The sequence below is a fragment of the Bombina bombina genome, chromosome 3 (genome assembly GCF_027579735.1).
Source record: "Bombina bombina isolate aBomBom1 chromosome 3, aBomBom1.pri, whole genome shotgun sequence".
In the NCBI taxonomy this organism is placed as follows: Eukaryota; Metazoa; Chordata; class Amphibia; order Anura; family Bombinatoridae; genus Bombina; species Bombina bombina.
This window is the reverse complement of record NC_069501.1, coordinates 125,302,428-125,320,504: the sequence shown is the minus strand read 5'-3', so window position 1 is coordinate 125,320,504 and position 18,077 is coordinate 125,302,428. Positions and strand designations below refer to the sequence as shown.

Sequence of the window (18,077 nt, the reverse complement as noted above, 5' to 3'; positions counted from 1 at the left end):
TTGGATAAGAAAATTATTTTCCATTTTATGATTATTTTATTCTGCCATGATTCAGCTATAAGTCTATTATATTGCTTTATATAGTCTGTATATGGATTTAATAATAGTTTTTTTTTTTTAAAGTCTGTGTTTGTGAGTTGTCGCATAACTTATTTTACATAGTTTTCTTTGGACCATAATACAATATTACCGCCCTTATCAGATGGCTTTACTATTGTATCTGTCCAAGATAGAATTTCTTTTAATGCAATTTTTTTCTAAATATTGTAAGTTATGTGTATTCTTGTATAAAGGTAATTTTTCTATTTGGTCACAGACTATTTTATAGAAAACCTCTACTTGAGGGGATATGGATTAAGGAGCTATAGATTTAGGTTTTATATGACTTTTCCAGTTACTATGTGGAAAATCTTAACTGCTGTCATCAAGAAGTTCTTCTAGATCTTGCAATGCTGCTAACTCTTCTTCACTCCACATTGTGTCATTTTTGTTGGCCTGACCATTCTTTAAAAGTAATTTATGTGTAAATAAATATATATCTTTTGTAATTTCAAATGTATTTAATGAATTTGTCAGACAAAAGTTTAAGCCTTTGGATAATACTTTTCCATGTTCTGATGATGAGTAAGATTAATAATTCTTAAGTCTTGATTCTGATCTTGGTAAAGGGACTCATTTCCCTTTTCCTTTCTCTTAGAGGTTTGGTTGTTTTGGTTGTCAATTGCGTTATGACTTGTTGTTGAGGGTATGCTATAAAGACATTCCACTGCAAGAGTGTATGTTGCTAGTAGACACTATCACCAAGATTATGAGTTTTTCACTAAACAGGGTGCGAAACTATATATAAATAATAAATAACTATAATAAAGCTATTAACCCCTACTCCCCGTACCCCGACATCACTGCCACTATAATAAAGCTATTAACCCCTAATCCGTTGCTCCCTGACATCACCGCCACTAAATAAAGTTATTAACCCCTAAACCTCTGGCCTCCCACTTATCTGCCACTAAATAAACCTATTAACCCCTAAACCTCCAGCCCCACACATTGCAAAATACTAAATTAAACTATTAACCCTAAACCTAACACCCCCCTAACTTAAAATTATAATATAACTTTCTTTAACCCTTTGAGTGCTAAGCACTTTCCCACCTGGGTGCTAAGATTTTTTAATGTTTTTTTTATTTTTTTATTTTTTGAACATTTTTTTTTAAACTTTTTTTAAAAAAAAATTTCAGACCCCCAGGACTTGCACTGTTGGAAAGGTTAGGCGATTACCTTTCCAATGGTGGGTCTTGGGGGTCTGTAGCTGCTTAGATGCCTGAGATACAGGCTTCTAAGCAGCATGCCCCCTGCTCCTATTACTTAACATTGTTAAGTATAAATAAAGTTGCGCGGTGACGTCATCACGGTATTGCGCGTGATGTCACCACGCAAAACGGAAAGCCAAGTGATGCCTGTCACTCTACAGGCACGATCGCCGGGATAGGAGCGGGTGGGAACCCCCAGATCTCCCTCAAGGTGGGAGAGTGCTAGTGACGGCTCTGAGCCGTCATTAGCACCAGAGTGGGAAACTCTGTGACGGCTCCAAGCCGTCATTAGCACTCAAAGGGTTAAATAAATAAAAACTTACCTGTGAAATAAAAATAAACCTAATATTAAACTATAAATTAACCTAAACTTACTATTCTAATTAAAATATAAATAAATTACAAATTTAAAAAAACCTAACACTACGAAAAAAATTAAAAAATCTAAATTACAACAAAAAAAACAAATCCTACAAAAAATGTTAAAAAATCTAAGTTTACCGAAAATAATAAACACTAAAATCACGAAAAATAAAAAAACACTAAGCTTAGAAAAAAAATTAAAAAATGAAATTATCACAAAATGTTATCATTAAATTTTGATGTCCTGATCGCTGAGTTAAAGTCATTAACAAACAGATGGGACTTTAGAGAGATCTCTTGGATGGGGCGCGTAGCCACTGTGAAAATGTCGTTACTCCCTAAGGTACTATATCTGTTTCGCTGTATTCCTCTAAATATCCCACATGGTATCCTACAACAAATCCACCAGATCTTCTCCAGATATGTCTGGATGCAGAAAACCCCACGGATTAGTCACAAAATCCTGCAGAGAGAATTTTTCAGAGGCGGAGTTTCCTTCCCTAACATATTTTTCTACTATGAGGCAACAAGATTGTCGCAGATTACGACCTGGGGCCCCACTAGTGAGAGACCGAGATGGTTTAAACTAGAGGAACTACACCTACCTGAAGGCCTAGATCTTCCTAGCATTCTGTGGGTTCACAGTTACAAATAGCTAGTTAATGTCGCTATTAACCCTATAGTTCAGGAAAATATAAGGATGTGGCATATGCTCAGGCCTCATACCGAGATCGCCCCACACCCCTCGCCAATTCACCAAATTAGGGGCCTATTATGGGGACTCCCAAATATTCATGTTGAATTTTGGATACAACACAATTTCACTATGGCAGAACACTTGTTTTCTAATAACAGGTTATTGACAGTTCCTCGGATCCTTGCATCTCTTCATTGTCCTCCATTATGGTTTCATTTTGAATGTTATAGAATACTTAGCTTATTGCATTCCAGGAAATTTGGGGCCCAAGATCTAAGGCCCTACTCTAAGTGGGAAGAGAGATGGCTGAATGAGATGGGGACAGATAAACTTCTTACATTCCATTACAAAGCCATACTACAGGATCACTCGGTCGGCCTTCCGGGACAAATCAAATTGTGATGCAGGGAATTGTCCTTAAAAATATCAGACACAGAGTTGAGCACAGCAATAAATTTGACGAAAAAAACGACTCACTGCATAACAATTTTTGAAAGTTACATGAAACTCCTGTTACGGTGGTATAGAGTGCCCACCAGATTGTCCAAAATGTTTGCTGGCACCTCGTTGCAGTGTTGGAGGCTGTGTGGAGGAGAAGGCTCTGACTCGCACGTATGGTGGTTTTGCCCAAAAATCCAAGATCTTTAGAAAGATGTTGAAGCACTTCTGCATTCTATGAATGTGAGTATAGAGCTGACTCCAAGCCAGGCTCTTTTCCATATTTTTGACAACATCTTACCTAAATGTAATAAACAATTAGTGATATATATAATAGCTGCCACAATGCTCTGTATTGCCAGGGCATGGAAACAAATCACTCCACCCACTATAACGGACATCTGCGAGGTAATACAATACCTGGCTAACATGGAAAAGTTTGCATATAACGCTTTGGAACGGATGGAGGCCTACTGGGTAATATGGGAAGATTGGATTCAAATCCAGTAGAACCAGATACGTTCTTATAACACTACTCCTTAGTCTAGACAATTGGGGCCAGAGGTACTATGAGTACCATAACCTTAATATATTCTATCCCTCCCCCTTTTTTTTTTCTCTCTTCCCCCTCATAATCTGACTGCTCTTTTTACTCTTCCTTTCTCATTTCCCCTTTCTTTACCCCTTCTTCTTTCCCTAGCCCTTCCTAGAACCTCCCATGAGATGACTCCTTCCCCCTTTTCCTCATCCTTCCCTTTCCCCATAATACCCTTGACCAATCAGGATGAACTAGATCCTAGAGACCAAATTGATGTTTTGAATATATGGGTAAATTTTTTCACTTCAAGTTTCTTATTTCAAGTTCTAGATTTATTTGTTTCATTATTTGAGATCCTTATTGAACCTAAGGATGCTTTTTAACAAATGTCCACACATGTGCATGGTGTTTAATGTATATGTGGTTATTTCTCACTCGGTGATATGTTTGGATGCAATATATCGGGTCTATGTAATCACCTTTTAGTTTATGTGTAAAATTTGCTTTTGGCTGTATACTATTTTTGATCTCAATAAAAATATTTAAAAAAAAAAAAGAAATTATCAAAAATAAAACAATTATAACTAATCTAATAGCCCTATAAAAATAAAAAAGCTCCCCAAAATAAAAACACCCCCTAGCCTACAATAAACTACCAATAGCCCTTAAAATGGCCTTTTGTAGGGCATTGCCCTAAAGAAATCAGCTATTTTACCTGTAAAAAAATACAAAGTCCCCCTAACAGTAAAACCCACCACCCAACCAACCCCCTAAAATAAAAAAAACTAACTCTAAAAAACCCCTAATCTACCCATTGCCCTTAGGGCATTTAGCTCTTTTGCATTGCCCTTAAAAGGGCATTTAGCTCTTTTTCAAAGCCCAAACCCTAATTTAAAAAAAAAAAAAAACACCAAATTTTTTTTAAAAATAACCTAACACTAACCCCAGAAGATCTACTCATGGTTTCTGAAGTCCGGACATCCATCTCCATGCAGGCGGCAAGGTCTTCATCCAGGTGGTGAGGTCTTCATCCATCCTTCGGGCATCTTCTATCTTCATCCCTGCAGAGCGGAGCCATCCTGGAAGCCGATGCCATCCTGTGCAAAGCGTCCTCTTCATACGGTCGCTGACGAACACTGAAGTTGAATGCAAGGTAGCCGTTTCAAAATGGCGTCCCATGCATTCCTATTGGCTGATTTGATTCTACAAATTCAATATCAGCCAATAGGATGAGAGCTTCTGAAATTCTATTGGCTGTTCAAAACAGCCAATAGGATGAGAGCTACTGAAATCCTATTGGCTGATTTGAATTTGAAGAATCAAATCAGCCAATAGTGAATGCAAGGGACGCCATTTAGCCACTGCTATATTCTCTTATCAGATGTCTATTGTATCTACGTCTAGTGGATATATAGTATCTCCACTTATATACTTGTTGATGCTTGCGATCACCTATATCTCTCGGAGGTTGAGATTATTTAGTTTGTATCAATTCATTTTCTAATCCGTCCAATTCTTTTTGATATTGTTAATAATTTTTGTGCAGTTAAACTTATCTTCAATTTTTTTTCAAGTTAATTTTGTTCTTTGATCTAAATATCTAACTTATTTCATTCTAAAGTATCATGTTGAATTAATACTTGAATCAATTTTAGAGAGCATTCTGTCAATTTTTTTATTTTTTTTTACTAATTCCTCATTATTAAGAGTAAAGGCTGGGAAAACCTTGATTCGTAAACTTCTGGGAATTATTCCCTGTTCTACATATTTTTTCAGCCTTTGATGTATTTTGCATGTAAATTGTTAAGCTCATCTTCTGTGATTTGTATGTTTTCATTATCAGTTGTATTAAATAATTTATTTAATTCTTGAATTCTTTTTTGTTGTCGTGAGAGTATATCTTGTTGTATGTTCATTGCTATTTGTAATATTTTCCACAAAGAAGACTAGGAATAACCTAGTTAATAATTTACAATTTAAACTGAATATTGGGGATGCTTCTTTCTAATAGGTTCTGAAGCAGTCTTGGATTATTAGTCTATTTATTTAAAAGACTGCTTAGCAGGGGAATCTTTGGCAATAATATTGAATATTTTTACTAAAGTGCAAACTTATTTGCAAAAAAAAAAAAAAAGATTGCTGTGCCCCTTATTGCTATGATATATACATCTTTATATCTGTACCTATGTATTTATGTGTCTATACGTACGCACACACACATATATATATATATATATATATATATATATATACACAGTATATATATAAACATACATATCCATCTTTACACATGTATGTATGTATGTATCTCAACGTTAATGCCTTTTGCAATCCTTTTCTTTTTAACACCTGAGACCCTTTGAACCCTTATAACTTTTTTTGTGCAATATTTTTTTTAACCCCTTAAGGACCAGACCATTTTTCAATTTTCTTAACCTTAAGGACCAGGGCTATTTTTATATTTCTGCGGTGTTTGTGTTTAGTTGTAATTGTCTCTTACTCATTTACTGTACCCACACATATTATATACCGTTTTTCTCGCCATTAAATGGACTTTCTAAAGATACCATTATTTTCATCATATCTTATAATTTTTTATAATTTAAATGATAAAATATGATGAAAAAAACCCGAAAAAAAAACACTTTTTCTAACTTTGACCTCCAAAATCTGTTACACATCTACAACCACCAAAAAACAACCATGCTAAATAGTTTCTAAATTTTGTCCTGAGTTTCGAAATACCCAATGTTTACATGTTCTTTGCTTTTTTGCAAGTTATAGGGCAATAAATACAAGTAGCACTTTGCTATTTCCAAACCATTTTTTTTCAAAATTAACGATAGTTACATTAGAACACTGATATCTGTCAGGAATCACTGAATATCCCTTGACATGTATATATATATATATATATATATATATATATATATATATATATATATATATATATATATATTTTAGTAGACAACCCAAAGTATTGATCTAGGTCCATTTTTGGTATATTTCATGAAATCCATTTCACCGCCAAATGCGATCAAATAAAAAAAATGTTCACTTTTTCACAAACTTTAGGTTTCTCACTGAAATTATTTACAAACAGCTTGTGCAATTTTGGCACAAATGGTTGTAAATACTTCTCTGGGATCCCCTTTGTTCAGAAATAGCAGACATATATTGCTTTGACATTGCCGTTTGGTAATTAGAAGGCCACTAAATGCTGCTGAATACCACACTTGTATTATGCCCAGCAGTGAAGGGGTTAATTAGGTAGCTTGTAGGGTTAATTTTAGCTTTAGTATAGAGATAAGCCTCCCACTTGACACATCCCACCCCTGACCCCTCTCAAACAGCTCTCTTCCCTCCCCCACCCACCATCTTAAGTACTGGCAGAAAGTCTGACCAGTATTAAAAATAAAAGGCTTTTTTTTAAATAAAATAATACATATTCTGCTGTGTAGGATCCCCCCTTAGCCCCCAACCTCCCTGATCCCCCCAAACAGCTCTCTAACCCTCCCCCTCTACCTTATTGTCTGCCATCTTGGGTACTGGCAGCTGTCTGCCAGTACCCAGTTTGCATACAATTAGCTTTTTTTATATATTTTATTTATTTTGTATTTATTTTTCGGTACTGTAGCTTCCCTGCCTCAATAACCAACCCTCCACCCCCTCCTAGATACCTTAGATAAAATTGCCCCCCGTCCTCTCTCCCTCCTTTCCTTTACACTTTGTTCCATAGTGTAGGGCTCCCACCCACTCCCGCCCCCATGCACGCTCCCGCCCCCGCATTCATGCGCGCTTCCAGCATCCCTGCGCATGATCCCGCCCCCTCTGACATGTTTAGACCAGAGTTGGCCGCCCACCAGCCTCCCTGCAACAGCTCCCACCCACCAACGATCGCACCATCGCTGGCCTATGCAGAGAGGGCAACAGAGTTACTCTCTCTGCATCGGTGTGTTAAAAAAGGTATTGCAGTGATGTCTCAATATTGAGGCATCACAGCAATACCTTGAAAGTGGCTGGAAGCGATCAGGATCGCTTCCACTGCTTGAAACCCCTCACGACATACAGGTTACGTCGTTGGTCGTTAACGACCAGTTTTTGTATGACGTACCCTGTACGATGTTGGTCGTTAAGGTGTTAATAATGTTTCTAGATGGTATTATGAGTGTAACTGTACTTTGTAATGTATTTATGATGTGTTTTGTGCAACTTTTGTGTTTCGCAAAACAGTTAATCACGATTGCGCTCAAGCGATCTAATTTACTTTCAACATGTAATATGAGAGGTTAACCCGACGCGCACAAACACACGCGATAAACATCTTTTTGCTTGTGCGTAACTGTTAACGCACCACTTATAATCTGGCGCTTAATGGGCACGTTCTTATGAACAGTGGTGGTTCAGTGATTAAAACCAGCTATTTATAATACAAAGTTCTACATGGAAATTACCACTATATTTAAAATTCTGCAGCTTGTAAAACAAACAATTGTAACACAGTAATGGGAAACCCATTTTACTGCTCAGTGTCCCTCTAAGATTGCAAGTAAAGATGTAGTTGGTGACAAGGTGATGGTTCAAAGTGTCAGCAGAAAAATAAAAATCAATGAAAAACATTCAGCTCTGTAAACGGCTAAGACAAATTCCGGGTTGTTGTGAGTATTATTTGACATAAAAAAAATTCAGAGGCAGAAAAATGCTACTAGATGATGAGTTCCATACATGCAAAAGCTGAGATCTGCAGAAGCAAGATTGGTAATAGAAAGACTGCCAGTCTTCCAAGTCAGAATGAAGATCTGAAAGGAATTAGAATCCAAAGCTTGCTGCTATAGTCATTTATAATAAGGAGTGTAGGGAAGAGATTAATGAGATGACAATGTCACAGAAAAGATAGTGCTCACCTGAATTAAATTTAATGTTAGATTACTGTCCCATTTATTACTGTCCTATAAGAGTAACTACACAAATACATTTGAAAAGCCTGTGATAAGTGGGTTTCTGCAAGATTTCTACATGACTGGAATGACTTAAAATTAGAAAAACCTTCTGTGAGACAAGGGATTAAAAAGAGGTCATATTTCATATAGAAACATTAAGATTTTTTTTCTTATTGACTTTTTTATACACAGAATACAGAAAAAAAACAACATAATAGCATAACAGCCATTTCTGAATTAATATTTTACACTTTCAGAGGGATAACAAGAAACACCATCATACTATAGAACTATGTTATATTAAAATTCTACCTTAAATTTTTTTGAAGAATTATTTATCGTAATGTTATAAAATAAAGGAATATGATGTTTTGAATTGAATGTATTTTTTCACCATAAATGGATGCAGATTGGTAGCAAACAATATTTAGCAATAGTAGCCTAAATATATATTCTAAAGTGATAATGGTTTTTAGAGGATCCACCGGCTGGTGATTCTGTGTCCAGAATTGGAGTTTGTTGATTGATCTCAACGGAGATACTTTTCTAGTTACAAGCTTTTATCAGTGCAATTATTATTTTAAATAAAATGCATTTTTTAATTCACTATATTTGAGTTAATTTATGTTATTGCACTAGGGCTGTCATAACCTTTCTTTAGTTTAAGGGTTTGATTTACTAAATATATATTTTGTTACACAGGGTACCCAGACTCTTCCATCATATGCTACCTTGATTTTGATAATTATGTAGCATCTTCAATGTTGTATGACAAACCTGTATTAAGGCAATGGTACTTTTGATTAGTTAATGACCCTGCGGGTCAAGCGATTTACTATTTAACTCCCATGACATTCTGCATTGGTATAAAAAGAGAAGTTTGGGCATTTACAAGAATATATATATATATATAAACATTTTTTGAATATTCATGTCCTGAAATATAAACCTATATTTAAAAAAATCCCTGAATACAATGATTTGTGAAAAAGACATTGATACCTTTTCCATGCCATCTTCCTTGAGACTAATGATATCCAAATCAAAATCTCTTCTCAAACCATCTGTTTTATTGAAGGTGATCCGACCTGTCAAGCCATCCCATCGTGCCTAAGGAGAAGTAGATAACAAAAAAAAATTTAACATGAGCATTTCTAAAAATAAACACTGCATTAATTTTATGTATTTAAACATCCCAACAAAACAATACTTATATATTTGCATTACTAATAAAATATTAATTTCAATTTTCACCTTTTATAATTAATAGTACATTTTAATCTGTTAGTAATATGTAATATAAATACTTGCCAGAGTTATTGTTCAACTAACTAATTGCAAGAGATTTATAAGAAATTAGTGTTCTTGAGAAGAGAGGGAATAATGATAATTATATTCTCAATATGCATGTAGTAGATTTTATTTTTAATAAATGTTGTTTGAAGTTTTTTTATTTTTATTTTCATTTGATAGGCCACTACTATCACACTTAGTTCAGTGGCCCTTAGCAATTTCACTGTGTTGTACAGTCCCTTTAGTCCTGATAGTAACTTCAGCCCTTGGCGCTCCTATTCTGTTCACTTTTCTCACCCAACTAGTCAGGACCGTTGTTAGGAGGTCCTTCCATAGTGAGCCTGTTTACTAATCCCGGCGCAGTTAATTACCTTCATTTAAAAAAAAAAAAAAAAAATACGGGCTTAAAGTGCAGTCTGTCACATCCAAATTGGAGGAAGGGTTTAGGAATTACAGCTCTTTAATTTGTAGCCCCCTCTTTTTCAAGGGACCAAAAGTAATTGGACAATTAACTCAAAAGCTGTTTCATGGAACGGTGTGGGCTATTCCTTCATTATTTCATCATCAATTAAGCAGGTAAAACAGTTTGGTACATTCTGAAAAAAGGGACGCCTGGACATTCACAGAAGACAACAGTGATGAATGATAATAGGATCCTTTCCATGGTAAAGAAAAACCTGTTCACAACATTCAGCTAAGTGAAGGACACTCTCCAGGAGGTAGGCATATCATTATCCAAGTCTACTATAAAGAGAAGACTTCCTGAGGGCAAATAAAGATGGTTCACTACAAGGTGCAAACCATTCATAAGCCTCAAGAATAAAAAGGCCAGATTTGACTTTGCCAAAAATATTTCTTTAAAAGCCAGCCCAGGTCTGGAACACTATTCTTTGGACAGATGAAACTTTGACCAATCTGTACCAGCATGATGGGAAGAAAAAAGTATGTAGAAGGCTTTGAACGGCTCATGATCCAAAGCATACCACCTCATATGTAAAACACGGTGGAGGCAGTGTGATGGCATGGGCATGCATGGCTTACAATGGCACTAGGTCACTAGTGTTTATTGATAATGTGACAGAAGACAGAAGCAGTCAGATGAATTCTCAAGTGTATAGGGATATATTGCTTGTTCAGATTCAGCGAAGTTGATTGAGAGGCGCTTCACTTTACAGATAGACAATGACCCAAAACATTCTGCAAAAGCAACCCAAGAGTTTTTTAAGGTAAAGAAGTGGAATATTCTGCAATGGCTAAATCAATCACCTGATCTCACCCTGATCGAGTATGCATTTCACTTGCTGGAGACAAAGGCAGAAACACCCACGAACAAACAACAACTGAAGACAGCTGCAGTAAAGGCCTGGCAAAGCATCACAAAGGAGAAAACCCAGCGTTTGGTGATGTCCATGCGTTCCAGACTTCAAGCAGTCATTACCTGCAAAGGATTCTCCACAAAGTATTAAAAATGAACTTTTCATTTATGATTGTGTTAATTTGTCCAATTACATTTGAGCCCCTGAAATAAGGGGATTGTGTATGAAAATGGTTGCAATTCCTAAACGTTTCATACAATATTTTTGTTCAACCCCTTTAATTAAAGATGAAAGTCTACACTTCAATTGCATCTCAGTTGTTTCATTTCAAATCTATTGTGGTGGCGTACAGAGCCAGAATTATGAAAATTGTATCAGTGTCCAATTATTTACAGACCTAAGTGTATATTGGAATATCTATTTAATAATAATTTGAACATATTCTGCTATGTGCAGGACATTGGAATGTCAAATATTTACAGTAAATACACAGTATACCGCTTTATTTAATATGAATACTGCATTAATATGTTTTGACATGTTTTAATCTACTTTACTATTATTATTATTGGTTATTTGTAGAGTGCAAACAGATTCCGAAGCACTAATTTAACTGCAAAGGGTTTCAATGTACTTCTATATATGTCAATATAGTTATATTTGGTATTTATGTGTTTATATGTGTATATACATCTTGTCAGACTCTTTCCATTTGCACATTGGAGTCTGTTCCTTTAAGACTTTATTATTCAGCTAGCTATATAAGGCTCCACCCACCTATCTCACATTGCTGGATTATTTTGGGAAACTTCTCAGTCTGAGTTGCTCCTGCTACGATTACAGCCTAATACCTCACTTAATTCTCTTTGGATATCGCTTCCCTGGGATAGGCTAACCTTTTGATGTACCTGACCAAGTGAGAGCTGTCAGATTGAAGCCTCTGACGTCATCAGCTACCACCCGTAGCACTCTCTCTCTCTCTCTCTCTCTCTCTCAAGCTTCCAGCGTGTATGCAACATGGATCCGACCACGTGACTGCTCGCATACACCTCTACCTACACTCGTTTCCGTTTTCAAGCTGCCAGGTTGTATTGACATAAGCTTCTGTTTGTGATCGCATATATCTCAGCATTGTTCCGGACTCCTGCATAACTCTGTATGGTTCAACCTCATTACATCTCTCTGTTGCTACATTTGAATCTTATCTGTATTGTCTGCTGCCAAGGAAAATAATTTATTCTGCTCTAATCAGGTTATTCTCTGTTGTTTCACTTCACTAGTTTATGTTGCTTACCATACTACTCTGATCATTAAGCTGGTTAATTGTAACCTTCTTGCCATTACACAACTACATGTAGACTTCTGTCTACACTGACAGTGTTGTGTGGCTATACTAAGACAGAGGAGTTAACTTTCACTATAGATCATAGTTGTTTGCCCTCCTGATACATCAACCTACGTTCTCAATATATATATTGCTGATAAAATCGGTATCCTAATCACTAAGCATTTTTGGTGGTTATAACACATCTGTAAATACATATCACATATAAATACATTAACTCATATGTACACACACACATACATACTGTATATATATATATATATATATATATACACACACACATGTACATCTTTAGACACTTTTCTGTTTTTGGCTAAACAGTTAAACAGAGCTCTGAGGACGCACTGTCCCGACGATTGTTAACTTTAATTGCGCTCAAGCGATCGTGTTTACTTTCAAATTGTAATACAAGCCAAAAACGTGATGCGCAAACACTCGCGATGAACCCCTTTTCCCTTGCGCGTAACTGTTAGAGCTCCACTTGTAATCTGGCCCTTATTGTCTTATTGTTTAATGCATTTATCATGGTCAGTTAGAGACAATATTTCACACTCTCTCCAATTCATTAGATATTTCCATGAAGAAGTGTCATATTCAACCTTTGGTTTCCTCTTCTATAATAATGGGAGGATCAGGGGGGGAAAAGAAGCTTTTTTTTATCAAACTTCCCAAACACCTACAACATCTAACAGGTAATTTGATAAAGATGATGATTGCCTAATGTGTTTAAAGGCAGTTTTTTTTTTATCAAATATCAACACATTAAGATGTGTGTAATATATTGTTTTATATCATTTTGTGTACTATTAATAATACTGTAAAGTCAAAACATTTCATTGCATTTATAGAACGTGATGATCCTGTGTTAGTTACGTAAAAGTTTCATTGGCGAGTGGTGTTAACTATATTTTGAACTTTTATAATGCAAGGAAACAATATTGAAAATATATAAGTACAAAAGCTTCAATTTAAAAAAAAAAATCGTTACAAAAAGCTTAGATATGCAAAATAATTTTGAAGTGATGAGCAAGATGAATCCAAAATTCATGAGAAGACTGATCCAAAAAGTGAATTTGGATGACTTGGAATAGTCTAGAATTAAAGAAAAATTTTAATAACCCATGAAAAGCATTTCTCGTTCCTCTTCTAATTGATAAGAATAGGTTACTATGAAACTCCAACTACCAATCTTTTTTTGTTGGTGACATGATTTTTTTATTCTCTTAATGTATTTTCTATGAAGTGGCAAGTCTCACTAAAATTTTGGCGACCATTTATTAATATATGTGTAGACAAAGTTCCCAAGTAGGAAACCTGTCAAAAAATGTTGTACAGTCACTCCCCTTATTTAAGTCTGAAACCACTGACGTGGTGTATGGTGGTTGCATACTTGCATTGCGTTCGCATTGTGGGCCACTTCAAATACCAGCACACAATTTTGTGTGCTGGTATTACGAAAGGAGTGCCAAAATTGCTCTTGCAAAAAGCGCAATTTTGCAATCCACTAGTAATCTGGCCCTTTATGACAGAGTTTAAAATGGATTGTTATCTAATGTAGAATTTATGAGATGAAAATTAATTGAAAGAAATGGCACAGAATATATTTAATTCAGGCCGAGGGGCCGATTTATCATGTGTGTGGCAGACATGATCCGCTGTAGCGATCATTTCCGACAGACATTGATAAATGCCGACAGCATATACTGTCTACATTTATCATTGCATAAGCAGTCCTTGGGGAATGCTTGTGCAATAATGCCCCCTGCAGATTCACAGCCAATCAGCTGCTAGCAGGGGGTGTCAATAAACCCAATCGTATGTGATCGGGTGGATTGCTGTCCGCTGCCTCAGAAGTAGCGGACGAGTTAACTTATGTTTCCGGCAAGCTTAAAGGCTTGAGCGGAAACAACTGCATATAGCAGCATTCAGGACATAATAAATCAGCCCCTTAGCTTCCATATTGGGGGAAAAAACCCTTAAACATAAGTGGGAAGCGGTAGGCATAAAATGTAAAAATCTAAGTACTTTGTGAAGATGCCAATGCAATCTGCCATTTTACCACTCTTATTTCCAGCAGAAGAAAATAAATTATCCGTGCCATTACTTAAGACTAAAGTTTCAATGAGTGTCAGGAGTCTTTTAAATATGTGAGAAATAACAGGCTTCTGTAGCTATTACTGCTAAAATAAGTTAAAAGACTTTTCCAATATTTTATGTAAGTCATTTAGCATTAGAAAAAAGATATCATCAAGATTTACTTCTTTTTTGCCCAGGGCTTTCAAGCAAATACATTAATTTCTGCTAAGCCTTCTGAGGATAGTATGTTTCACCTACATAGCAACTCAGAGTATAAACATCAGACATATTTCTATCCATGGTTGCTTTTAAAACCCATTGTTTCCACCCACTGTTACTCTCTATCCTGAAATTTCAACTGTACACACATTTAAAGGAACAGTCAAGACAAATTAAACTTTCATGATTCAGATAGGGTATGCAAATTTAAACCAATTTTCCAATTTACTTTTATCATGTTTTTTTAAAATGTTAAATTGATCTTGAAGCCATTAGTTATGCAATACAAAAGGTAGGCAATAATGCAATACAGTAGAAATGCAAGAATTGTTTTGGGTTATATTGTTGCTGTATTGGTAATTTGTTAATAGTGTGTAGAATAATACAAAATATAGATGACTGGCACAACTCCCCAGTCATCTACTGAAGAGTTACAAAAGAGCTACTGAAGAGTTACAAAAGAGCTACTGAAGAGTTACAAAAGAGCTACTGAAGAGTTACAAAAGAGCTACTGAAGAGTTACAAAAGAGCTACTGAAGAGTTACAAAAGAGCTACTGAAGAGTTACAAAAGAGCTACTGAAGAGTTACAAAAGAGCTACTGAAGAGTTACAAAAAGAGCTACTGAAGAGTTACAAAAGAGCTACTGAAGAGTTACAAAAGAGCTACTGAAGAGTTACAAAAAGAGCTACTGAAGAGTTACAAAAGAGCTACTGAAGAGTTACAAAAGAGCTACTGAAGAGTTACAAAAGAGCTACTGAAGAGTTACAAAAATGATCCATGTCCTAATTGATGCATCTTATTAAAGGGACATGAAACCCAACATTTTTTATTTACAATTCAGATAGAGCATGGCATTTTAAACAACTTTGTAATTTACTTCTATTATTACATTTTCTTTGTTCTCTTGCTATCTATTGTAAAAAAAAAAAACTGTGACGTCAGCTCAGCAGTGTGCACATGTTTGGAGCTCTACATGGCAGCAGTTTTGCAAGAATGTTATGCATTTGAAAGGCACTAGATGGCAGCCCTATAGCTCCAGACCCCTACCTAGGTATTGCCTCAAAAAGAATATCATGGGAACAAAGCAAATCTGATAATAGACGTAAATTAGTAACTTGTTTAAAATTGTATGCGCTGTATGAATCACAAACAAAAATTTTGATTTTCATATCCCTTTAAGAAAGTAAAAAGTTAGCACGAGTGAAAGAAAGGCACGGTAATTTAAGGACTTTGAATATTGCAACCGCACTAACTCCTTTTCCCCATAGACTTCTCTGGGGCGCTTTGAAGAAATTATTATTTATTGCACACACAGTAACCCGGCACTGCACTAGATCAACTGCGCTAAACCTGAACGTGCATTAGGAATTTTTTACATTCTTATTTCTTGACATAGAATTAAACATTCTTTTTATTTTAATATCTACTGTATATATATAAATGAAAACTTTTTGTAAAATATATATCTATATTAATATATACAGATATAGATATATATTGTATATGTGTTTATATATATATATATATATTTTTTTTTTTTAAATAAAAATTATATTTTTTTCTAAGTAAAGAACATAGGAATTTCAAGTATTTCTATTAAAACACATTAAAGGCTAGATTACAAGTGGAGTGTTATTTAAGGACTTTGAATATTGCAATCGCACTAACTCCTTTTCCCCATAGACTTCTCTGGGGCGCTCTGAAGAAATGCGTATTATTTATTGCACACACACTAACCCGGCACTGCACTAGATCAACTGCGCTAAACCTGAACGTGCATTAGGAATTTTTTACATTCTTATTTCTTGACATAGAAGTAAACATTCTTTTTATTTTAATAGCTACTGTGTATATATATATATATATATATATATATATATAAAATATAAATAAATTAATACTTTTTGTAAAATATATATCTATATGAATATATACAGATATATATTGTACTGTATATATATATATATATATATATATATATTGTATATGTGTTTGTATATATATATATATATATATATTAAAATAAAAATTATATTTATTTCTAAGTGAAGAACATAGGAATTTCAAGTATTTCTATCAAAACACATTAAAGGCTAGATTAGAAGTGGAGTGTTATTTAACGATCCCGCTCGAGCATTAACTGCTCTAGAAGTAAGCTTTTTACACGCATTGGGTATTACAAGTTAAAAGTAAACTGTTTTCACTTGCTTGCTAACCCGACGAGTGTAGAAATTCAAACTTACATTATCGTGCGGACTATAACCTATATGGAAGTCAAACACTCTACTCTTGCGCAAACCCAATCGCATATTCTCAAGTGCGCTAACCCGACATAAAAATAAAAATATTTCACATTCCAATGTTCTTTACATAACAGAATATGTTCTATTTATTCACAAATACATATTTCTATATATATCTGATAGCATCTTGCTAAAATATATATATCTATACCTAAATATATTTATGATTATATATATATATATATATATATATATATATGAATATCTATTTATAAACACTAAAAACATATTCTGCTATATGCAGAACATTGGAATGTGAAATATTTACAGTAAATACATAGTTAAAAGCATTATTAAATATGAATATTGCATAAATATGCTTTTACATGTCTACATATGTATACATATGTATTTATGTGTTTATATGTGTATACATGTCTGTAAATATATATATATATATATATATATATATATATATATATATATATATATATATATATATATATATATATAAATAAATACCGTCCTCTTTACTGTGTTACCCTCCTTGGGGACAGCTGCCTGGGTGCAAAGATACTTCAAATATTCCTTGCAAATAAATGCACTCTCAGGCCTTTTTCAAGTGAACAATCAAAGCTTTCTTTAATGAAACGTTTTCGGGGATGTTTTCCCCTTCATCAGCATGACAAAATGTGACAAAGGAAACAAATTTATACACATGTGTATACACAACAAACAATTCCCACCTGTTTTAGATCAGTGAAAGTGCAGCAAAAACTATCCGTGGAACGCATACCTTGCGTTCCACCATTACTAACCCGGAAGTGTCTACTTCTACTACTTCCGGTAGGTTACGTCAAATATTATACAACTTTTTAGTATGTATGTATTATTTAAAACATATGTGTCAATGTTATGCATCAAATTCATATTATTACTATATACATGTGCTAATTATTCTTTTGCATCCCCTCGATGCTTAAATGAATAAATACTTATAGTGCACTATCGGTGTTATCATTTCCTACTTATGTTTGTCACTTATATTACATTGATTATCTCGAAACAACTCACTACTTGTACCCCGCTCTTATCATTTTTGTAATACTGATCGGGTCTCTGTTTTTTATTTTTTCATTGTGATGCATGTACTTACTACACTGGTTGTGTTGCGAGTTTTTGTTATTCTGGTGATCATGGTAACATCCTTCTGCCGGAACTATTTGGCGTAGGGATCCTACGTTATACTATTCTTTAGGGCGCTATGATGTTATGCATATGTTCCGTTCTTATTA

The 18,077-nt window shown here is 34.7% G+C and overlaps 1 protein-coding gene across 1 annotated transcript in view; it reads right to left on the bottom strand.

Moving 5' to 3' along the window:
- The window catches only part of GRIK1 (glutamate ionotropic receptor kainate type subunit 1), an 847,144-nt gene that overhangs the window by 222,801 nt on the left and 606,266 nt on the right, over positions 1 to 18,077 (bottom strand). The window contains exon 9 of the mRNA XM_053705180.1: positions 9,292 to 9,399. Coding sequence (XP_053561155.1) covers positions 9,292 to 9,399 — 108 coding nt within the window. The remainder of the gene's footprint in view (positions 1 to 9,291; positions 9,400 to 18,077) is intronic.